Source organism: Sus scrofa, chromosome 1, assembly GCF_054392235.1.
Source record: "Sus scrofa isolate SSC_HxYL_T2T_F1_AM1 chromosome 1, Sscrofa_HxYL_maternal_Yorkshire_Landrace_v2.0, whole genome shotgun sequence".
Taxonomy (NCBI): domain Eukaryota; kingdom Metazoa; phylum Chordata; class Mammalia; order Artiodactyla; family Suidae; genus Sus; species Sus scrofa.
This window is the reverse complement of record NC_139383.1, coordinates 191,284,493-191,308,646: the sequence shown is the minus strand read 5'-3', so window position 1 is coordinate 191,308,646 and position 24,154 is coordinate 191,284,493. Positions and strand designations below refer to the sequence as shown.

The window sequence follows — 24,154 nt, the reverse complement described above, 5'->3', positions numbered from 1 at the left end:
GGGCTGTACCCACAGCATATGGAGGTTCCCAGGCTAGGGGTCTAATCAGAGCTGTAGCTGCCGGCCTACGCCAGAGCCATAGCAACACGGGATCCGAGCCGCATCTGCAACATACACCACAGCTCACAGCAACACCGGATCCTTAACCCACTGAGCAAGGGCAGGGATCGAACCTGCAACCTCATGGTTCCTAGTTGGATTCATTAACTGCTGAGCCACAACAGGAACTCCTGAAATACTGGCATTTTTAATTAATAAAATATACTAGAAAAGATCAGAGTACATGGCTCATGGTAAGGATAAGTATTATTTCATGAAAATTTTCTTTTAGAGATACGTACTTATAACTGATCATGACATGTTCATATTGGTATGGGTCTATGTAATGGGTTGAAAGATAAAATGTATTTCTTACAAGGAGTGGCATTGACGTTTGAAAGCCACCTGCCTTAAATCTGTTCTATGTGAGGAGTGGCAATTAAAACTAGAATACTTAAAAGTCATCAAGGCATTGAATTATACTGTTTGTTGTTTTCCCTCGATGAATGAACTCAGCTTTCCTCCAAGAGTTGAGATTTCTGATTAGTGTAAAGTTGTCAAAATAAAGTAGAGCAACTCAGTTTTTTTGCTTTTTATTTTCTTGTTTGTTTTTTTGCTTTTTAGAGCCGTGCTCATGGCATATGGAGGTTCCCAGGCTAGGGGTCTAACCGGCCTACACCACAGCCACAGCAACACAGGATCCAAGCCACGTCTGCGACCTGCATCACAGCTAATGGCAACTCCACATCCTTAACCCACTGAGCAAGGCCAGGGAACGAACCCACAATCTCATGGTTCCTAGTTGGATTTGTTTCTGCCGAACCATGATGGGAACGCTTTTTGGGTTTTTTTAATTAAGGGAGGTTTTTTGTTCTTTAACAGGTTAGTCAGATGAATTCCCTTGAACGAGAATTAGAAACAATTCATTTAGAAAATGAAGGCCTGAAAAAGAAACAAGTAAAACTGGATGAGCAGCTAATGGAGGTAAGTTTTAAGTAAATGGCTTCAGCTATGAAGAATATTTTAATCCAGGAATAAACCATTTGTTGAGACAGACTAGACTAGCATTAAATACCTATTATGAAAACGGTGAAAATATAAACATGCTGTCAAGCCAGATTCTTTGGTCTGTCTTACCAAGTTTGATAGATATTTTTGCTAATTACACAGTCATTGTAATACATATTGCTTCACAGAGGAAGGAATAATGTTGATTAACCTAAAATGCAAGGACCTGCACCTCGGCAAATTCAAGTGGGAGGGATTCTGTCCATTACTGACCAAGAGGCTCTGAGCTCTCTCACCGTTGCTATGATTAGAATAGTTAACTGATACCTTTCATAATGTAGTGTTTTATAGATATAATTACTCTCTAACAATCTGTTCAGTTAGGAAATGCATGCAGGAGATTTAAGAGCATTTAGAAAAGGCTTAATTTTCAAGTGTTGCCGTTGTTCACTAATACATTTGTAACTTAGCACTGCCTTGGGAGAGGTATGTCTCTTAAACGTGAAAATGGATTTTTAAAACTTGTCAGCTTGGACATTGAGTCTCCAGTCTAATAGATTGCTTTCTGAATACTGAGTACAATTATACAGTATAAAAACAACTTATGTAAAATTCTCTGTAAGAAGTAAAAATTTCATTGAGATACTTTGCTTTGGGTAATGAAAATATCAGTTAATCCAATACTTAGTGACCTGCAAAATCTATATAAGGTAGAGAGGCATGGGTAGAAAATGTCTTTTTGTGCTCTTAAAAATACAATGTGTACAAATAATTTAAGCCAGAATTATAGGAAGGAAGAGAGATTTTTAACTATTTCCTTTCATGAAACTGGACACATGCAAAGGTAAGTTTCAATAAATGCTTGGTTTTTAAATATGGGCAAACATATCACGTCAACATATAAATGACCACTGAAGTTTTGGTCAATTTTATGTTCTCTTATTTATCCACTAATGGGAGAGTTAGAGAAACTACGAAGAGCGAAGTTTGAACCATTTTACCTTCTCTGACAGCCTGTAATAAATGTGTTTAAAACTTTGAGCTGTAGGCTATGTTTAGATATAGATATGCTTTTCTGTTGGAATAATTACATTACCTGAAGCTAAGTGTGACATGTCTAGTACCCAGCTGAAAAGTAACTTGGTAGACTTAATCATTGTAGGATCCTTTCCAAATGATCTGCCAACAGGCCAGTTCTGCCACATGTTCTCTCTGGCCTCGGAAGCCCCCTTTTCTCCTAGTCCTACTTTATTGGTCATCATAAGCAATTTACTCTCATTACTTTTCTCCCTGATCTAGTGGTAAATATTTGCTTATGGATGAGGGAAGTTGAGTGTTCTTAGCACTGGAGCTGAATTCATTGGAATTGAATTCATTGGCACATTGGAAAGAACATCTCATACATTATTCTAATGAAACTTTCATTAGGAAATAAGACTGAGCTGTACAGACATACAGATTCAATTATTTAGCGGTTTTATTGAATGTAATTTACATACTATGCAATTCACCTATAAGTGTTCTAATTCAGTGGTTTGTGGTATATTACATTATTTTAAAAAGTATGCTAAATCTATCTATCTATCTATATATATATAAATTTGGTTAAAATGGTAGATTTTGTTAAGTGGCATTAATTACATTCACAGTGTTCTATAACCATCACCATTACCTCTGAAACTTTTTCTTTAGCCCAAACAGAAACCCTGACCATTAAGCAGTAACCTTCTGTTCCCTCTTCCCACCAACCCTATAAATTGGATTTTTATTTATGTTATGATATCAATGGATTAGGCAAATTTGGGGGATATACAGTGGTTTTCACTCCATTTTTTTTTTGTGCCCAGCTCACCTGAGGGATAGGTACATTCCTCTTGCTTTGGCATGTATTCTCCCGGAGGGGGTGGGGGAGTGCAGTAGGCAGGCACGGAGATGTTCCTATATCAGAATCTTTGGGATCAAGGAATTTAGGAAGTGCTTTCTAGGTGATTCTACTCTAATGTATGCACTCCCTTGGGGGAAGGGGTTTCTCCTCTATATGCAGGTTTAGAAGTCACTGATGTAATATAATACATAGCCCTACCCCAGTGTAACTAAAGATCCCAAATCACTAGACAAGGAAATAGAAGAATCTGACTCCTACTCCAGCATTATTTCAACTGTATGAGGTAACATTTTATAAACAAGTCATTTTGAAATGAATGAAAAAAGGGTTACAGCAGTTTTCAAAGTCAGCTATGTACCTCTGATAGCCAACGTTCAGATGCTTGAACAACAAAAATGTTTTAGAGCTTATATCCTGCATCTCCACATGGCAAGGTACTTAACATCTGATCCATTCCATACTGGACTTAGAATCTACTGAATAATTATATTGGGATTAATAGAGGTAAAGGCAGCAAGCTCATAAACCAACAAAATTGCAATAAGTGAAGAAGTGGGTGCAGAATTAGAGCTGTAAGACATTTTAATATCTATAAAATTTATATACAGAGAAATGTAAAATATTGGTCCTTTATAAGTTACTACTTGCCAGAGCACATGTGTTCAGATATATAATATACAGAATATGTACTCTTCTTTCTTTTTATAACTCATACTTTTCTTCCTCTTTTTATAACTCCTGTAATTTTCTTTTGTTTTTGTTTTATCTGTGGCTAACCTGTACCTAGAACTCTGTGGTTGGAACTAGCAGAGAAGGGTGCAGTTCTCTGCCTGAGATAGTGTGTGAAGGTAGAACATTCTCTTTCAATGAATTTCATAGCATGGAGACATCTCATTAAACTCCTTGTTCATGTAATCCTTTCTACTGACTATAACAGTTAATATTTACTTAAGGTAAGAGCCAATATTCATTTTCATTTTGCTTTAACTGTGGAATATGTCGCTGTTTACATTGATATCAGGATTTTCCCCAGTACATGAAGATACATGTGAAGAAAAATCATCCTGTTGATATAAAATGAGGGGATCATAATTCTCCATATTCTTTACTCTTTAAAGTGTGGGTTTTCTGAAATCATAACTAGAAATATTTTGAAATGGGTAACAACCCACCTCAGAAATTTAGATTTAATTAAGGAAATGGATAGTGGCTCTGAAGTTTCATTGATAACATTTAATTATAGTTGTGTCTTAGAGGGTCTTTGCCCCATCTCACAAGCCTGGGAGTGATCCTTCTTGAGCTTAGTACTGGGTCATATGTGTTGCATGTATTCCATTGAGCCCCGTGTCTGCTGAATGTGTCGACAGATGTGAAGTGGCTGCTTCACTTGCCAAGTGCAGTGCATTCTCCTTTGCTTTACCCCAGTTTTGATTGGCATGCATACTGTTTCCTCACTGTCTTGAATAAATACTTTCATTTCCATGGACTTCAATTTCCACTTATTCTGGGGCTTCACCTTATGCCCCAGAATTGCCTGATAAACCAAGATAGCTTAAAATAATTTTATTTGCAAGATGAGATTCTTCAACAAAAATTGCTAACTGGAAAAAATGTCATTGAACATTTGCTTTAAAGAATCTGAATGGTAAGTAAAGCGGCAAAACTCTAAACCATAACCACTTTCTCCCCTTTGCCTATTCCAACCCTGGTTTTTTTTTTAGGGATAATTAAATGTTCTAATATAAGAGTAAAAAAAAGAAATAGAATCCAGATACGGAGTTCCCATACGGGCTCAGTGGTTAACAAATCCAACTAGGAACCATGAGGTTGCGGGTTCGATCCCTGGCCTCGCTCAGTGGGTTAAGGATCCGGCATTGCCGTGAGCTGTGGTGTAGGTCGCAGACGAGGCTCGGATCCCGTGTTGCTGTGGCTCTGGTGTAGGCCAGCAGCTGCAGCTCCGATTCTACCCCTAGCCTGGGCACCTCCATATGCCATGGGTGCAGTGCTGGAAAAAGACAAAGACAAAAACAAAAAAGAATCCAGATATATGTACATCATGTACCTCATGTCCTTAAAGTCACTCAAGAGTAAGGAAGTATAATTTAGCGGGGAGGTGGGGCGCCAGGCCTGTGGCGTGTGGAAGTTCCCAGGCCAGGGATTGAATCCAAGCCACAGCAGTGACAATGCTGAATCCTTAACTGCTAGGTCACCAGGGAACTCTGGAAGTACAATTTTTTAAGTCTAAAACTTAAGAAGGCTTGCTTATTCATTAAATATGTTATTTTCTAAGCAAAGCAGTTCCTTACTCAGTATCAGGTGTTGTCCTGTTTTCAAGTTATCAATAAGCCTGAGAGGCCATTAATGAATTCATAGACTTCATTACTCTCTGCTTGCCACTTTCAAGGGCAGCTCTGTGACTGAAGGCATTGCAACTGACCAGGGCTTTGCTCTTATTCCCCAGATGCAGCATCTGAGGTCCACTATGTTTAGCCCCTCCCCTAATGCTTGGGATCTGCAGTTGCTCCAGCAGCAAGCTTGTCCGATGGTTCCCAGGGAGCAGTTTCTGCAGCTTCAACACCAGCTGCTGCAGGCAGAAAGGATAAACCAGTGCCTGCAGGAGGAACTTGAACACAGGACTTCCGAAACCAACACACCACAGGTATGAGAATCATTTTCTAATAGTAAACTCAGATCACCTACTTTTACCTGTTTATTTGAAAGTTATAACAGTTCAAAGGTGGGGATGAAGAGTCTAAATCTTCTGTCAGTTACACCTTACATGTATTACAAATCCACAGAACTGCAGTGCTGTTTTGTTTTTTGCAGTGCTTCTTTTTTTTTTTTTTTTTTTTATTTATTTTTTTTTTTGGTCTTTTTTTGTTGTTGTTGTTGTTATATTGTTGTTGTTGTTGTTGCTATTTCTTGGGCCGCTCCCACGGCATATGGAGGTTCCCAGGCTAGGGTTGAATCGGAGCTGTAGCCACCGGCCTACGCCAGAGCCACAGCAACGCGGGATCCGAGCCGCGTCTGCAACCTACACCACAGCTCACGGCAACGCCGGATCGTTAACCCACTGAGCAAGGGCAGGGATCGAACCCGCAACCTCATGGTTCCTAGTCGGATTCGTTAACCACTGCGCCACGACGGGAACTCCTGCAGTGCTTCTTTTGAGCTGTCGGTATCTACTGTGTTGATTAGGTATTCTGCGTCTCCCTTTGCACACCTGTAGTCGATGATGAAGTATAAGGATCACTTGAACATACTGCACAATTGACCTAACATTCTTACCTAATGCCAAAAAATGTTACAGATTTCAAGTGCAACTCTAAGATACGTATTATGAACAAAGCATCCTAGGCTTTCCTGTACCAGAGCGATGCTGCCTGCTGAGTTCCATGGAATTCACAAATGGAGATTTATCACAAATAATGAAGTAGAATGTATTATCAGTGACTTTTCTTTCGTTGACATAGTTCATTTTGTTTGGAGTTCCCATTGTGGCTCAGTGGGTTAAAAACAACTAGTATCCATGAGGATGCAGGTTTGATCCCTGGCCTCGCTCAGTGGGTTAAGGATCTAGTGCTGCTGCAAGCTGTGGCATAGGTTGCAGATGCAGCTTGGATCCTGTGTTGCTGTGGCTGTGGTGTAGGCCAGCAGCTGCAGCTCTGATTTGCCCCCTAGCCTGAACACTTCCATGTGCCATGGCTACAGCACTTAAAAAAAAAAAAAAAAAAATCTAAGAAAATGAAGATTATCTTCCCCTTCCCTTTGAATTAGCATTATTCCAGCTCACTGCCAGACACATATTACCTAGGTTTTCTAATAATTATTTCTCTTTAGTACTTTGTTCATTATCCTCCTCTTTCAGAAGTCTCTTAACTGTTTGGTCTTTCCCATTTAGTTTATTCAGAATTAGGAATAAAATTTCAAATATTCAGTTTGTCGTAATCTAAATTAGTTCATTCTAGTTTGGATGCTCTTCTTCTGTTTCAAATACCCTTCCTCTCTGTTGACATCTGACAAGGAATTTCCCAATTCTTTATCTGTAATCAAATTGGCTCGAAGTGGCTTTGCAAAGTCACATTAGCACCATAATTAAACGTTGGTGTATTTCTGTTTTCTTCTGCTACTAGTATATATCTAAGCTTTTGTGTGACATACTCTTGTCATCTATTCTTTTTAATAAAAGCTTAAAATCCATGTTTTTGGAGGCTTTCTACATTCCATTTCAATTTCCAAATACTAAAATTTAATTCACAAATTAAAACTGTGATGGTGGGTGCTGGACAGATGCTTCCACTCTTCATTAAAGAACTGAATTATTAAACTTGACCACAGTTTTTAATGGACATTATCCAAATGATTAGGCTAAGATCCTACTCCCTGCCCTCTCATACACACTATTTTCAAAGCTTGCTCTTCCCAACCCACCCACCAATGTGTAAAAGTAAAAAATACCCTTTTACTCCAATTACTTCAAGATTAGATAGACAGGAGTTCCCATCATGGTGCAGTGGAAGTGCATCCACTAGGAAGCATGAGGTTGTGGGTTTGATCCCTGGCCTTGCTCAGTGGGTTAAGGGCCCAGCTTTGTCATGTGCTGTGGTATAGGTCACAGATGCGGCTCAGATCTGGCGTGGCTGTGACTGTGGTGTAGGCCGGCAGCTACAGCTCCGATTCAACCCCTAGCCTGAACCAACATATGCCGTGGGTTCGGCCCTAAAAAGACGGGGAAAAAAAAAAAAAAAAGGCTGGTAGACAAAAATTAAGACTTTTGTACCCAGGAGTTCCCGTCGTGGCGCAGTGGTTAACGAATCCGACTAGGAACCATGAGGTTGCGGGTTCGATCCCTGCCCTTGCTCAGTGGGTTAACGATCCGGCGTTGCCGTGAGCTGTGGTGTAGGTTGCAGACGCGGCTTGGATCCCGCGTTGCTGTGGCTCTGGCGTAGGCTGGTGGCTACAGCTCCGATTCAACCCCTAGCCTGGGAACCTCCATATGCCGTGGGAGCAGCCCAAGAAATAGCAACAACAACCAAAAGACAAAAAAAAAATAATAATAATAAAAAATTTAAAAAATTAAAAAAAAAGACTTTTGTACCCAAAAAATAAATAAATTCAGCCAGATGGCAGGGTGGACTGCTTACTGCTCTCATTTAGAATGCCATGAAGGCTCTCCTGTTTCTGGTAACTGAACTGACATTACTTTTAAGATTACAGAATATTAGAATCTGCATGTTGTCTCTGTGTGTGGAGTGATGTGATTTCTTCTGCTTTGTGTTGCTTCACCTGCATATGTAGAAATGATGTGTGCTTTTAAAAATTGTTTGCATTATAAATGTGTGAATTTAGACTCCTCCCATAAAACCTAATTTTGACATCAGGGTGAAGTGTACCACTTGCCTTCTTTCTCTAGGCCTTGCTACCGGAGCAGCAAGCAGTGCATGCAGATTCCTACAGAAGGATTGGGCACCTGTGAAAACTGGGCTGTTATTGATGGCATTTCTTACCATGGCAGATACTCAAATGCACACACCCACACACACCACACAAACACAGAGACAAAGCTGAGAAATGTTTTGGAATCAAGTGCTCTTCTAAGTTTATTATTATTTATTGTTAAGCCTTTGCAGTATTATGTTTCTTATTTATGTAGAAATGACAGATTTTGTGAATCAAATTCACAAATTTCAGTTTGTTACAAATAATTATTTATACCTTTAAAGAGTGTGGATTTGAGATTCTTGAAAGGATATATTCTATATATTTTCTCATTCCATATGTTGTAACTATTTTTAACAGAAGGTACTACTTTTATATATGGAATTTGAAGAAAATCAGGGTTATTTATACTCTTTTGTATAAGATGTATAATACTTTTTTGACAGGAAAAAAATTTTTGATGAAATAAAATAAATTTTAAATATAGGACTGCTTTTGTTTTTCCTCTTTCCCCACTTTTTTGCCATGCCCCATGTTCTTCCAATTAAGGAGGGGGGGGTTGTTTTTTTAAGACAGGTGGAAATCAGGCGTTTTACATTTGTGTTTGAACTTTAAAAAGCCATTGTATCTTTTTAAATGTAGGATTTTACTTATTATTTTTGGCCATGCTCACAGCATGCAGATGTTCTTGGGACAGGGATCAAACCTGTACCACAGCAGTGATTAATGCCAGATCCTTAACCTGCTGAGTCACCAAGGAACTCCCCTAAAATATCAGATTTTAGGGAGCTCCTAGTATGGTGCAATGGGATGGGCAGTGTCTTGGGATTGCTGGGGTGCAGGTTCCATCCCTGGTCTAGCACAGTGGGTTAAGGACCCAGCATTGCCGCATTTGTGACTGGGGTCATGACTGCAGCTCGGATCTGATCGCTGGCCTGCAAGCTCCATATGCCACAGAGCGGCAAAAAATGAAAATAATTAGGTGTTCTTAGGACCTGGTTTCTTGAAATTTCTGTACTGGCATTTTGCCTACTACAGTTTTTGTCTTTAAATTAATTGCATGGCTTTTTTGTTTCTTTTCTGTTTGGATAAATGCTAGTATTTAATATTCAAACAAATGTTGGCTTTCCAACTCACGTTTGGTCATTTGTGTGCTTTTAAAGGATGCCTTTTTGGGAGTATTTTTAAGGACAGATTATGATATCAGCCATTAACACCTGAGGTTTTCTCAAACATTTAAAGAACTTTTTAATATCTGAAATGCTTTATGTGAACATTTTGGTGGACTGGGAGAAGGGGCATTCAGTTGCACTCTAAATAAAATCTTTCTAGTTCCCTCTGCTCTCTAAAACCCACATACTCCTTATTCCATCACTGTTGTATGAGGAGAGGAGAAGCCAGGGTTCTTTTTCTGTCTTACTATTTTATCTAGGAGTTCTTTATAGGGAGAAAATTTTCAATTTTAAATCTGTTCTAATGATAAACCCCTCCAAACCCCAATATTTCCTTTACTTTGACAAGTCAAAATGTGAAACCAATTAACTAACATAATTAGCAGGAAGAGGTTATTAGAAATACACGCTCACAGTAATCACCCATGTCAAAGGAAAAACAGACACACATATTACAAGTTGACTGGAAATGTTAAGCAATACTGAATAAACTCAGTTTTTATTTTGTTGTTGAGAGGCCCACAGTATGGCAAAAATCCAAATTACAAAACAAAGACCAATAACCATCTTTTAATTTACTTTGGATACCTATTTTAGTAAAAGAAGTACACCCAGGTCTTAAATTATGGGTTTTAAGAATTTTGCTTTATCTCAGGGGAAGATGGTAACACAGGTAAGATTCTTTTTTTTTTATCTTTGATTCTTTCTCTGATAGGTTTACTTTCCTAACATGTGCAGCCCATACAGTGTTCAGAACTCCCATTTCATCACAAATCCACCCTTCTTGTTACAAAGGCAAACATGTGCTGGCCTTTCTCTAGGCATCTTATGGGAATATTAACTACCATCATTTTCAAATGATAATATACTTTTTTTTTTCTTTCCTTCAGGAAAACCAGGAACACCTGGTAACTGTGATGGAGGAAAGAATGATGGAAGTTGAACAGAAATTGAAACTGGTGAAAAGGCTTCTTCAGGAGAAAGTGAATCAGCTCAAAGAACAAGTGAGCCTCCCAGGTCATCTCTACCTACCCACTCACATTCCACTTTTAAGTTCAGTTTCACATTCCTTTATTGCTATTAACTTGTTAACTTTTGTTATCTAGTAGAGGCAAATTCTATTATAAATGTTTAGAAGAATTTAGGATTCACTCTCCCATACCATTTCAAAAATATGAATTCTGTATATCCATTTTTTTCCAAAGCTCTTTTGAGTCATATGTTTGTCTACAGTTTTAAAAATGTGTATTTGCTAATTGTAACTCACATGGACCTAAAGCATTTCTAATGATGTTCAACTCAAATTTTTATCAAAAAAAATTTTTTTTGCCCAAGAGAGGAAATATTGCTAAATTTAAATAAAAAGAAAATACATATTGGTCAAGAAAAAATTGGGGGATGATAAATGTACCTTTAGCTTTCCTTTTTGGAACAACTATGACAACTTCAAAAACTACCTATGGCTGTGACCAGATTCCAAAGGCTTTTTTTTTTTTTTTTTCTTTTTTTTTTTCCCAGGGCCGTACCCAAGGCATATGGAGGTTCCCAGGCTAGGGGTCTAATCGGAGCTGTAGCCACTGGCCTATGCCACAGCCACAGCAACACGGGATCCGAGCCACATCTGCGATCTACACCATAACTCACGGCAACACCGGATCCTTAACCCACTGAGCGAGGACACAAAAACCCACAACCTCATGGTTCCTAGTCAGATGCGTTAACCACTGAGCTACGACGGGAACTCCCAAAAGGCTATGTTTCACGTAAGAATCCAAACTTTGAATTCCAGGACCACTGAGTAGCCTGATCCTTTTTCCTAATGGCAGCAGGTGTGGCCTCAGTGTTTAAAAATTATTTGTGCATCTGCTGAAGAGATATCCAAAAAGGACTACTTTCTGGGAAAGTTCTACAACTTCTCTGGAATCTAACATTGAATAGAACTGTGGCAGGGGGTGGGAAGGTGGAAAACGCCCAACCTGCTTTTCTAAATACATAAAATCTAAGAATAATCCCAAGAGAAAGACTTAATGCAAAGGTAGACAGGAACTTTCCTTTGCCCTGTATCTTAATATACAGGATGGAAAAAAGCCCTGTACAATAAGCATTTATATTATTCAACACATAGTTATTTACTGCAAGCCAGGTCCTGTTCTAAGCACCAGAGATACATCAGTGAACAAAACAAAAATCCCTGCCTAGATGGAGAATAATTCACCTACAAGGTACTAAGCATTTGGCCAGGTAGCAGTTTCAAAATTAAGGAAAATGGGTAACACATAGGGTATGGACATCAACAAACACTTTGTCGTTAGCAATTCATCCTGTTCTGAGAGAAGCAAAAGAAATGAGAGATAGAGGAGTTCCCGTCGTGGCGCAGTGGTTAACGAATCTGACTAGGAACCATGAGGTTGCGGGTTCGGTCCCTGCCCTTGCTCAGTGGGTTAACGATCCGGCATTGCCGTGAGCTGTGGTGTAGGTTGCAGACGCGGCTCGGATCCCGCGTTGGTGTGGCTCTGGCGTAGGCTGGTGGCTACAGCTCCGATTCGACCCCTAGCCTGGGAACCTCCATATGCCGCGGGAGCGGCCCAAGAAATAGCAACAACAACAACAAAAAGACAAAAAAAAAAAAAAAAAAAGAAATGAGAGATAGAGAGGAGCAGTCACGGTCTTATGTGCTAAGCCACAGAGTCTGAATTTCATTCTGTAGTAGAAGTCATCAAAGTGTTGTTATTGTTGTTTTTAATGACAGGGAGGAAATGAAGGAGGAATCGTTGTATTGAAACTGTTTAGTAAAGGAGTTCCTGTTGTGCCTCAGCACTAACAAACCCGACTAGTATCCATGAGGACTAGGGTTTGATCCTTGGTCTCACTGAGTGGCTTAAGGATCCACATTGTCCTGAGCTGTGGTGTAGGACGAAGACATGGCTTGGATCCCACTGTGGCGTAGGGTGTGGCCCTAAAAAGACAAAAACAAAACAAACAAAAAAACCTAGTTCAGTAAAGAGTAAATTAGTATAATGTTAAACTTGCCTGTCATCTAAGGTCTGGGCTTCTTTGTAATAGTCTTTATCATTACCCTCTGAAATGCTATTGTGTAAGTTATTTAGCCACTCCTTAATTTTCTTTATTCCTTTAAACAATGATAGTTGTAGATGCCTCACTTGAAATTGGGTATAAAATGAGTTAAAGGTATAAAGAGGGAAGGGATATTGGAAGATATTAACTAATAGGAGCAATAATATTATCCCAAGACTGCTGACAAGTTTTCCCATCCCAACCCTGACTATTTATTCTAACTACAAGGATTAGAATATATCTCTTAGACAAAGTTTTATACAAAGAGGAAGAGTTAAGGAAAAGTAATTGCCCAAATCATATCTCTTTGTTATATAAGCCAAATTTAAAAATAATCAGTAGGTTGTATATAGTTAAGAACAGGGTTAAACACAATTCATGCCCTACACCTCAGAAATTTAAATTATAAAAGTTGTTTTGATATTTTTAGAGAATGAATAAAGGAAAAAACCACCTTCCTTTTTAAGCCCTCAAATATCAATTTGTCCTTTTTACTAATAACTTTTTTATAAACAACTGTCCTTATGCCAGAACTTGAATTTTAAAAAATTACAGAAATGAAGTCAAGATGTTTCTGGTTCTGTTTCTAGCTCTGCAAGAATACTAAAGCAGATGCAATGGTGAAGGATTTGTATGTTGAAAATGCCCAGTTATTAAAAGCTCTGGAAATGACTGAACAGCGACAAAAAACAGCAGAGAAGAAAAATTACCTCCTAGAAGAGAAGATTGCCAGCCTCAGTAACATAGTCAGGAATCTGACACCAGCACCACTGACTTCTACACCTCCCCTGAGGTCATAGCCAAGCCAAAGAAAAACTCATAGTTGTGCACTTTACTGACATGAATGAAACATTTCAGTTTGTTCTCTCAACCTTTTTTAAAAAACAAAACAAAACCTTTGATGGCTTAAAGTTAATAAGCCTAACCTAAAACATGTAGCAACATAATTAAAATCTTAATTTATTGTAATTAGGTTTTCGAAATAGACTGTAATGGGTATTGCAAACAAATACATATTTTGCTGTCTAAATTATTCCCTACTTCGATTAAAAAAAAAAATTCTAACAGCCACCAAGAAGGTAATGGGAAAACAACTGAAGACTTTCTGGCCTGGAAACTTCCTCATGCTGTGGGCATGGCCATAATACAAAACAGCAACAAAAAAAAAAATTAAAACCCCAATTTTGAATGAGTTTAAAAAATCGTTATTATATATGTTTATATGTAAATTGCAGATATTTTAAATTTGAGATATTATGAGTTTTTATTTTTATTTTAAAACCAAATGCATGTTTTCTTACACATTTAAATATGGAAAAGTCATTCTGTTTCTAACGGGTTTGGGTTTTTGAACTAATTGGTAGACTTACTGTTCGGTAGCAGAAGCTGGACTCGGTAGCCACTGAGGTCAGAGAAGCCTTAGAGTCCTTAGAACTCTATCTTCTCCACCTGTGACAGTATTATGACTCTTGATGTATCACAGATTTAAAACTGATTTACTCAACTACACTGCTACCTAATGCTACCTATTACTCTCTTTAAACAGTCGTGGGTTTTTTTGTTTTTTGTCCTTCTTAGAAGTTTCATTTTGGAGCTTGTTTAAGGAATGGATAAAGCCACATTTGAACTATAGGGTAAGCACTGAACAAACTGTTTTGGAGTAAACAGCTACTCTTAGAAAAGAAAGAGAAGCAGATTCTCTTAAAGACTTGGAGTTCATGAACTTATATTTGGGGTTGCCTCAAGAACTCAGGGAACAATACTTTAAGCCGTTTTTCTCAAATATCATAGGGCCTCTTTAAGAATTTGAAACATATAAATTATGTGACCTTATTTATTTGTCTTACATTTAGAGCCATAGTGGGATTTTTATTTCTACCTTTTCAGTGAATTTTACCTTCTGAAAAAAGGCCTTAATTTTAGAGTTAAAGACTTCTAACATAAGGAAGACTTATTTGCTAGTTTGTTTGATATAGGTCAAAATGTCTATGCTTCCTCTTCCTCTGCACGGCAAATCCTGATCTTAAGAATTTCTTATTGTGATAAGAATTGGCATGCCATCTGAGGTAAAGGAGTGCCAAACAGGATTTTCCATTCAGTCTCAAGACTAGATAGAGCATTATAGAATAGTAATAAACATTTTGGATAACTTCCCTCCCCCCAAGTAAAATCTCTGCTGCTAGCATATTTCAGCCTGTGGGTAGAGTACTTACTATGTTTGGGACACAAAGCTAATCACAGCCACCTGTTTGCTTTTGTGGAAGAGTAATTAGATCAGAAAATACACTTTGATGAATTCAAGAAAAGCCAAGTCCATTGAGTTTTAAGAGGTATGACAACAAAATCAAACACTGCTTTATGGGCAGGAACAAAAGATGAAGCAAATTCCTTAAGAGAACATGTCAGGAGTTCCTGCTTTGGTACAGTGGGTTAAGAATCCGACTTGCAGGGAGATCTCAATGTGGCTCAGCGGGTTGAGGACCTGATGTAATCTCTGTGAGGATGTGAGTTCCAATCCCTGGCCTTGCTCAGTGGGTTAAGGATCCTACATTGCTGCAAGCTGCAGTGCAGGTCATAGATGCTGCTTGATCTGGTATTGCTATAGCTGTGGCCTAGGCCCACAGCTGCAGCTCCAATTCAACCCCTAGCTCGGGAAATTCCATATCCCACAGATGACCATTAAAAAAAAAAAAAAATCTGACTGCAGTGGCTTAGGTCACCATGAAAGCCTGGGTTTGAGCCGATCTGGTGCAGGGTTCATGCAGCTGTGGATCAGATTCAATCCCGAGCCTTGGAACTTCCATATACCACGAGTAAGACCATTAAAAAAAAAAAAAAAAAAAAAGTCAGAAACTCAATTTCAACAAGATAATTTGCATTAAGGAACTTTATGGAGTTCCTTGGGCTTTACCATTTACTATTAGGTCCACGTGCCAACACAGGAATCCTTGCTACAGCAAGCCCTGAGAAGGCAAGCTCATTTGTGGGAACAGAGAAGTTCACACTCAAGAAGCAGACTTTTTCATTTTTGGACAGCTCTATTGTCAAAATTTCTTATTTTCCTCTGGAAAATAATAAATTTTAATCCTTCCCTATAATTACACTTCAAAACATTTGATACTTGCAATCATGCCCTCCCTTATCTATCTTTTCCAGTGCAAACATTACTGGTAAACTCAACTACTTTTATGGCATTGACTTTAACAAAACAGTGGATAGGCCTAGGTATATTTATGTGATATGCTTTAAGGTTTTTGCCATAGAACTGAACACCATGTATATTTCTCAAATAGATGGCTTGGCATATGAATTTCTTTTTATTTTTTACATTATGAATAGTATAGGTTAATTTGTTTATTTCTTATAAATCTGTATTTATGTGTATATAAAATGCTGTACAATGAAATGTAAATATGACTTCTGGAAAGTTTTAGACTACATTTAGAATCCCTTTATCCAAAATCAAAATGCTGCTCAGATGAAAGTTAACGTCTAGGTGCTTACTTCTTGCTTTACTGCAAGCCTAAGATTGGGAAGAAAAAAATCAACATGTGAAATATATAATTACCTTAATTTTATATATTTGTGCAGCAGATTATTTTTGTAGACTAGAGTGGGAATTTAACTGGCAGTTTATAACATAGCTTATAGCTTTTAAAAGACCTTTTAAAGAGATTAGACTATTAAATGCTTAGATTTGCTTTCAGACTTTTAAGGGAACTCTTTAAAGTCATATAATGTATTATTTTATTGGCATTTAGCTTCTTGTTTATGAAGTCTGGTTGTTAAATTCTCTTGATTTCTTAAGAACAGTTACTTAAATTAGGCTTAGAATATAGGATCTTTATTTCAACCAAACAGAATCAAATTTGCCTTTGTAGGAGTTCCCATTGTGGTACAGCAGAAATGAATCTGATTAGGAACCATGAGGTTGCGGGTTTGATCCCTGGCCTTGCTCAGCGGGTTAAGGATCCAGCATTGTTGTGAGCTGTGGTTGCAGACGTGGCTTGGATCTGGCGTGGCTGTGGCGTAGGCCAACAGCTGTAGCTCTGACTGGATCCCTAGCCTGGGAACCTCCATATGCCATGGGTGCGGCCCTAAAAAGCAAAAAAAATCAAAATTTAAATTTGCCTTTGTAATAATATATTGCCCTTAGAAAAGGAAAATTTGGATAATAAAACTTAGATTGTTCTATTTGCTTTCTTCTGCTTTTCAGAAGCCTGAACTCTTAAGCTCACATTTGTAAAAGGAGAGAAGTAGGAGGGGAGAGGTAGAACCAACCACAGTATTTTATTTATTTTTTTAAGACTTACTAAACCCAGATTTTAAAACTATTTTACATGTCAATTCTTCCCAGAAGCTTCAAATGCATTGTATATATTAACCTTAAACATATTTTACGTAAAATAGGTCACAAAGTTATATAGGCTTTCAGGTTTTAGGTTTAGTTCTCACAATAATATACCAATATATTTCAATAATATACCAATACCCAGGGCAGGTATTATAATGAGGAACTTATATTTTCTGAAGAATGAAAAAGACTTTATGGTGGACTTTAACATGTGAAAATGAATTTTTTTTTTAATTTTTGTGATTTATTTTTTTCTGAAAGAAGGAAAAGAGAGACATGTTGCAATCATCAGCATCTTAAAGGTATTCCCACTCAAGCCAAGGCTAAGTGCTTCATGACAGTATTAAGCAAGTCTTGTTTTGAATGGATTACCTAATGACTCACTGGAATGATATAATTAACTACAGAAGTAATGCCAAAACTAAGTCAAAACCTGATAACCAAAGTATCCCTCATTATATCATATTTGGACCTATCTGAACATTTCAGCACTGCAAAATAGTTTTGGTTTATGACATATGGATAGCTATTTAATAGTAAACCCAAGTTAGCTTTTTGTTTGTCAGTTTTTTTTTTTTAATGATGTAAGTTAAATCTGTCCTTATGGGAAGACATTATCACAGCATGATTTAAGAGAACATTGGTTTTGTGAAGGAAAACTGAGTTCATCTAAAGCCACTGCTAGGATTCTTTTTATATAAAGATTAATGTGTATGTGTTTATATTGACTTTGTGTATTTCATCTTAGCTATACTATCTTAGAAAGATTTTACCATGAGCCTAAGATGTAAATAAATGATTTTGCAAACATGGCTCTTGTTTTCTGTGCACCCTGAACTGTTATAAACAGTTTCAGTATGTTTACCATAGGTCTTTAAAGTGAAAGTACCAAAACACTGCACTAAACACATTCTACAAATGCAGACTCTCAACCCCCCACCCCTACCCCACTCCTACAGAATCAAAGTCTGCATTTTTTTTTTTTAATCCCCAAATGATTTGTATGCAGGTTAGAACACTGGGACTCAAATCAAATTCTGTTGCAGAATGGATGACTTTCACACTGGCCAGTTTGAGATCCCTGTATCCTGTGGTGGTTCATAATTTACTTCTAAAATCTTGAGAGCCTCAGGTAAGGACCTGGTTAGAATTTTGAGTGCTGCAGAGGTGGCTTTATTTTATTAAGCTACATTTATGGGTGACTCAGACTTTTTTAGTTCAGCTGCTTATGAATGATGTGATATATGTAACTACTGGCACAAAAATTTAATCTGAAAGCACATTAGGTTAATATGCTGTGTACCAAAATGGAGAATGGAAATACTGGCCAAACTAGTCTCACAAGCCCTATTTTATTTGTAAAGATTTTTATATGAATCTCAAACTGCCTGTGAGTCAGGAACTATTATTATCCCCAATTTACAGATGAGAAAACTGAAACTTAGCAAAGTTATGCCTTACTCAAGGCCACAGAGCCAGCTACATAGGGAGGTGACTTAGGACTCACTATGCAGATTTGTATTAGTATGTTGCAATAGGTATCAATTTCTCCTTTTGGCAAGCAACATTTAATTAGCCTCAATTGAATACCTACCATGTGCACTGCACTCAAAAGGAAAATAGAGGACTTCCCATCGTGGCTCAGCAGTTAACGAACCTCACTGGCATCCATGAGGATGCAGGTTCGATCCCTGACCTCAGTTAAGGATCCAGCATTGCTGTGCGCTGTGGTGGCTACAGCTCAGATTTGACCCCTAGCCTGGGAACCTCCATATGCTGCAGGTGCGGCCCTAAAAAGAGAGGAAGACAAAAAAACAAAAAATAGAAAAAAAGTTGTTTTCTATTTATAATCCAGGGTAGAGTATTAAGATTTATGTACAACAAATTAGAAAAAAATACATCACGAGGACTGGGACAAGACAGCAGAGTAGGACTTAAGCTCAGCTTCTCTCATGGAAACACCAAAATTACAACTAGACACTGAACAACCATCAATAAAATAGACTAGAAACTACCAAAAAAGATACCCTACATCCAAAAACAAGCCACATCGAGACAGTAGGAGGGGCACTTTCAGAAAACAACTATGTCACAGAGGTTCTCCCACAGGAGCGAGCATTCCAAACCCCACATCAGGTTACCAAGCCCGAGGATATGGCATTGGGAGAAGCCCCCAAAGCATTTGGGATTGAAGGCCAGTGGGGCATGAGCACAGGAGCGCCACAGGACTGGGGGAAATAGAGACTACGCTCTTGAAGGGCACACACAGGATTACATGTGCACTGGGTCACAGGGCAAAGCAGGGACTCTGCATCAAACGTACCCGTGGGTCTTGAAGAGTATCCTAGGAAAGGAGGGGGCAGCAGTGGCTTATTGTAGGGGCAGGACATTGGAGGTAGAGGTCCCCTGGAGGCTATCATTTTGGAAAAACCTGGCCCTCCACATCAGGATGGAAAAGCCCCAGTCCAAACAACAAAGAGGCAGAGAACACAGCCCCACCCATCAGCAAACAGACTACTTAAAGTCCCCTTAGGCACAGAGCTGCCTCTAATCACACCCAGAGACAAAGCCCCACCCATAAGAGTGACAAGACTCAGCACTACCCACCAGTGGTCAGGAACCAGTCCCTCTCAACTACAAGCCTGTAACAAGCCCGTAACAAGCCCCTGTATCAACTTCCCCCACAGGGGCAGACAGCAGAAGCAAGAAAGGCTACAACCCTCTAGCCTGCAAAAATAGTCCAGACGAAAAGCTATACAAAATGAAAGGGCAGAGGAATATAAACCAGATGAAGGAATTAGACAACAGCTCAGAAAAACAGCAAAGTGAACTGGAGATTAGCAGCCTCCATGAAAAAGCCTTTAGAATAATAATAGTCAAGATGAGCTAAGATCTAGGGAGAAAAAAATGGAGGCAGGGATTGACAGAAGATATGTTGAACAAAGATTTAAAGACAAAACAAGTAGAGATCCAAAATTCAGTAAAAAAATCTACTAAAAGATTTTATAACTATTGAAATAAGATAGAAAAGGCTAGAGAAACTATTTGAAGAAATAGTAGCTTAAAAATTCCCTAACATGGGAAAGGAATCACTCACTCAAATCCAGGAAACAAATGAATACCACACAAAATAAACCCAAGGAGGAACACCCAGACACACAGAGTAATCAGATTGACCAAAATTAAGAGAGAAAATATGAAAGCATCAAGGGAAAAGCAACAAACATACAAGGAAAGCCCATTAGGTTGTCACTGATTTTTCAGTTGACAAACTACAGCCCAGAAGGCAGTCGCATGATATACTTAAAGTGATGAAAGGAAAAATCCTCCAATTAAGGCTACATAGCAAGGTTCTCATTCAGATTTGAAAGATAAGTCAAAAGCTTTACACATAAGCAAAAGATTAAGAGAATTCAGCACCACTAAACCAGCTTTACAACAAACACTCCATTTATAGCAATGGACAGATCATTCAGACAGATAATCAACAAGGAAACACAGGCCTTAAATGATGCATTAGACCAGATGAACTTAATAGATATTTACAGAATATTCCACCCCAAAGCAGCAGAATACACATTCTCCTCAAGCACAAATGGAACATTCTCTAGAACAGATCATATACTGGGCCACAAATCGAGCCTCTGTAATTTTTTTAAAAATTGCAATCATATCAAGCATCTTTTCTGACCATACTATAAGGCTAGAAATCAACAACAAGAAAAAACTGCAAAAAACAAACACATGAAGACTAAACAACATGCTACTACTAAACAACCAATGGATCACTGAAGAAATCAAATGGGAAATTAAAAAATATCTAGAAGCAAATGACATCAAACACTCAACAATCCAAAACCTATGGGAAGGTTTTACACAGCAAAAGAAAACATAAAAAAAAAAAAAAGACAATCTACAGAATGGAGTTTCAAATGATGCAACTGACAAGGGCTTAATTTCTAAATAGACAAACAACTTATACAAGTCAACAGCAAAAAAAACCAGCAATCCAATTGAAAAATGGGCAAAAGACGTGAATAGACATTTCTCCAAAGAAGATATACAGATAGCCAATAAGCACATGAAAAAAATGCCCTAAATCACTGATTATTAGAGAAATGCAAGTCAAAACTACTATGAGATACCACCTCACACCAGTCAGAATGGCAATCATTAATAAGCCCACAAATAACAAATGCTGGAGAGGGTGTGGAGAAAAGGGAACTCTCCTACACTGTTGGTGGGAATGTAAATTGGTATACCCACTGTGGAATACTGTATGGAGGTACCCCAGAAAACTAAATATAGAACCACCATATGACCCAGCAATCCTACTCTTGGGCATATATCCAGACAAAACTTTCCTTGAAAAAAGATACATACACCTCTATGTTCATAGCAGCACTATTCACAATAGCCAAGACATGGAAATGACCTAAATGTCCATTGACAAATGAATGGATTAAGATGTGGCATATATACATTATGGAATACTACTCAGCCATAAAGAACAAAATAATGCCATTTGCAGCAACATGGATGGAACTAGAGACTCTCCTACTAAGTGAAGTAAGTCAGAAATAGAAAGACAAATACCATATGGTGTTGCTTATATCTAGAATCTAGTATACGGCACAAATTAACCTTTCCACAGAAAAGAAAATCATGGACATGGAGAACAGACTTGTGCTTACCAAGGGGGTGGGGGAGGGCGTGGGATGGACTGGGAATTTGGGGTTAGTAGATGCAAACGATTGCATTTGGAATGGATAAGCAATGAGATCCTGCTGTATCTCGTCATTCATGATGGAGCATGATAATGTGAGAAAAAGAATGCATATAAGTGTATGTGTCACTGGGTCACCTTGCTGTACAGTAGAAAATTGACAGAACACCATAAACCAACTATGATGGAAAAAATAAAAATCATTTAAAAAAAAAAAACCTATGGGAAGCAGCAAAAGAAGTTCTAAGAAGAAAGTTTATGGCAATACAAATGCCTATCTCAGGAAAAAAGAAAAACTCTCAAATAAACAACCCTAACCTTACACCTAAAGCAACTAGAAAAAGAAGAAGCAACAAAACCCAAAGGGAATAGTAATAAAGAAATAATAAAGATCAGAAAAGGAATAAATGAAACAAATGAAAAAAACCACAGAAAAGATCAATTAAACTAAAGCTGGTTCTTTAAAGAGATCAACAAAATTGATAAACCCTTAGCCAGACTCATCAAGAAAAAAAGAGAGAGGACTCAAATCAATAAAATTAGAAATGAAAAAAGAAATTACAACAAACATCACAGAAATCAAAGGATAATATGAGACTACTCCTAAAAGAAACAGACAAATTCTTAGAAAGATACAGTCTTCCAACACTAAACCAGAAAGAAACAGAAAACATAAATGGATTAATTATAAGTACTGAAATTGAAACTGTGATTTAAAAACTTCCCACAAACAAAACTCCAGGACCAGACAGCTTCACAGTTGAATTCTAACAAACGTTTAGAGACGAGTTAACACTTATACTTCTGAAACTTTTCCAAATAAACTGCAGAGGAAGGAACACTTCCATACTTATTCTCTGAGGCCACCCTTACCCTGATACCAAAACCAAAGAAACCACAAAAAAAGAAAATTACAGGCCAATATCACTGATGAACACAGATGCAAAAATCATCAACAAAATACTGGCAAACTGAATCCAGCAATAGAGTAAAAGGATTGTACATGACAATCAAGTGGGATTTATCCCACAGATGTGAGGATTTTTCAATATCAGCAAATCAATCAGTGTGAGACACCACATTAACAAACTGAAGAATAAAAAACCATATGAGGAGTTCCTGTCCTGGCTTAGTGATTAACGAATCCCACTAAAAACCATGAGGTTGCAGGTTCGATCCCTGGCCTTGCTCAGTGGGTTAAGGATCCGGTGTTGCCATGAGCTGTGGTGTAGGTCACAGATGCAGCTCAGATCCCATGTTGCTGTGGCTCTGGCGTAGGCTGGTGGCTACGACTCCGATTTGACCCCAGCCTGGTAACCTGCATATGCCATGGGAGCGGCCCAAGAAATGACAAAAAAAAAAAAAAAAAAAAAAAAAAAGCCATATGATTCTCCCAATAGATGAAGAAAAAGCTTTTGACAAAATCCAGCACCCATTTCTGATAAAAATCCTCCATAAAGTAGGCACAGAGGGAAACTAACTCAACATAATAAAGGCCATGTATGACAAACCCACAGCTAACATCATTTTGTCAATGGTGAAACGCTGAAAGAATTCCTACTAAGATCAGGAACAAAACAAAGAATACTGCTCTTTCCACTTCTAGTCAAGTCCTAGCCACAACAATCAGAGAAGAAAAAGAAATAAAAGAAATCCAAAATGGAAAGGAAGAAATAAAACTATCACTATTTGCAGATGACATGATACTGTACCTAGAAAATCCAAAAGATGCTACCACGAAACTGTTAGAGCCCATTAATGAATTTGGTAAAGTTGCAGGATACAAAATTAATAAAAAGAAATTGACTGTACTTCTATATACTAACAATGAAATGTCAGAAGGAGAAATTAGGGGAAAAAATCCCACTTGCCATTGCATTAAAAAGAATAAAATACCTAGGAATAAACCTACCTGAAGAGCCAAAACACCTGTACTCTGAAAACTGTAAGATGCTGATTTAAAAAATCAAAGCAGACACAAACAGATGGAAAAATATACTGTGTTCATGGATTGGAAGAATCAATATTGTCAAAATGAGTATATGACCCAAGGCAATCTACAAATTCAACTCAATCCCTATCATTACCAACGGCATTTTTCACAGAAGTAGGTCAAAAAAATTTTTAATTTGTATAGAAACTTGAAATACCCCAAATAGCCAAAGCAATCCTGAGAAAGAAAAATGCAGCTGGAGGAATCAGGCTCCCTGAGCTCAGACTATACTACCAAGCTACAGTCAACAAAAAAGTATGGCACTGGCACAAAAACAGTAGATCAATGGAACAGGACAGAAAGCCCAGAAATAAACCCAAGCATCTGTGGTCAATATGACAAAGGAGGCAAAAATATACAATGGAGAAAAGATAGTCTCTTCAGTAAATGGTGCTGAGAAAACTGGACAGCTACAAGCAAAAGAATGAAAGTAGAATATTCTCTAACACCATACACAATGCAC

General features: G+C 38.0%; 1 protein-coding gene and 1 long non-coding RNA gene across 49 annotated transcripts in view; one reads left to right on the top strand and one right to left on the bottom strand.

The window, feature by feature from the left end:
* Positions 1 to 17,782, top strand: part of NIN (ninein) — a 144,728-nt gene extending 126,946 nt beyond the window's left edge. For 31 of the 47 annotated variants that reach the window (XM_084980695.1, XM_021101606.2, XM_084980699.1 and 28 more), the window contains 4 exons: positions 922 to 1,023; positions 5,394 to 5,591; positions 10,434 to 10,547; positions 13,209 to 17,782. In XM_084980695.1, the coding sequence (XP_084836821.1) occupies positions 922 to 1,023; positions 5,394 to 5,591; positions 10,434 to 10,547; positions 13,209 to 13,418 (624 nt within the window). In that variant the 3' untranslated portion in view covers positions 13,419 to 17,782. Of the gene's footprint in view, positions 1 to 921; positions 1,024 to 3,719; positions 3,886 to 5,393; positions 5,592 to 8,345; positions 10,548 to 13,208 lie in introns of those variants that run through there. The other 16 variants (XR_014818319.1, XR_014818284.1, XR_014818280.1 and 13 more) reach the window with 7 other exon arrangements.
* LOC146406926 (uncharacterized) overlaps positions 12,382 to 24,154 on the bottom strand; it is a 34,026-nt gene continuing 22,253 nt past the window's right edge. The window contains exon 4 of one of the 2 annotated variants that reach the window (XR_014818689.1): positions 12,382 to 12,499. This is a non-coding gene — a long non-coding RNA (uncharacterized LOC146406926). The remainder of the gene's footprint in view (positions 12,500 to 24,154) is intronic. The other variant, XR_014818695.1, reaches the window with a different exon arrangement.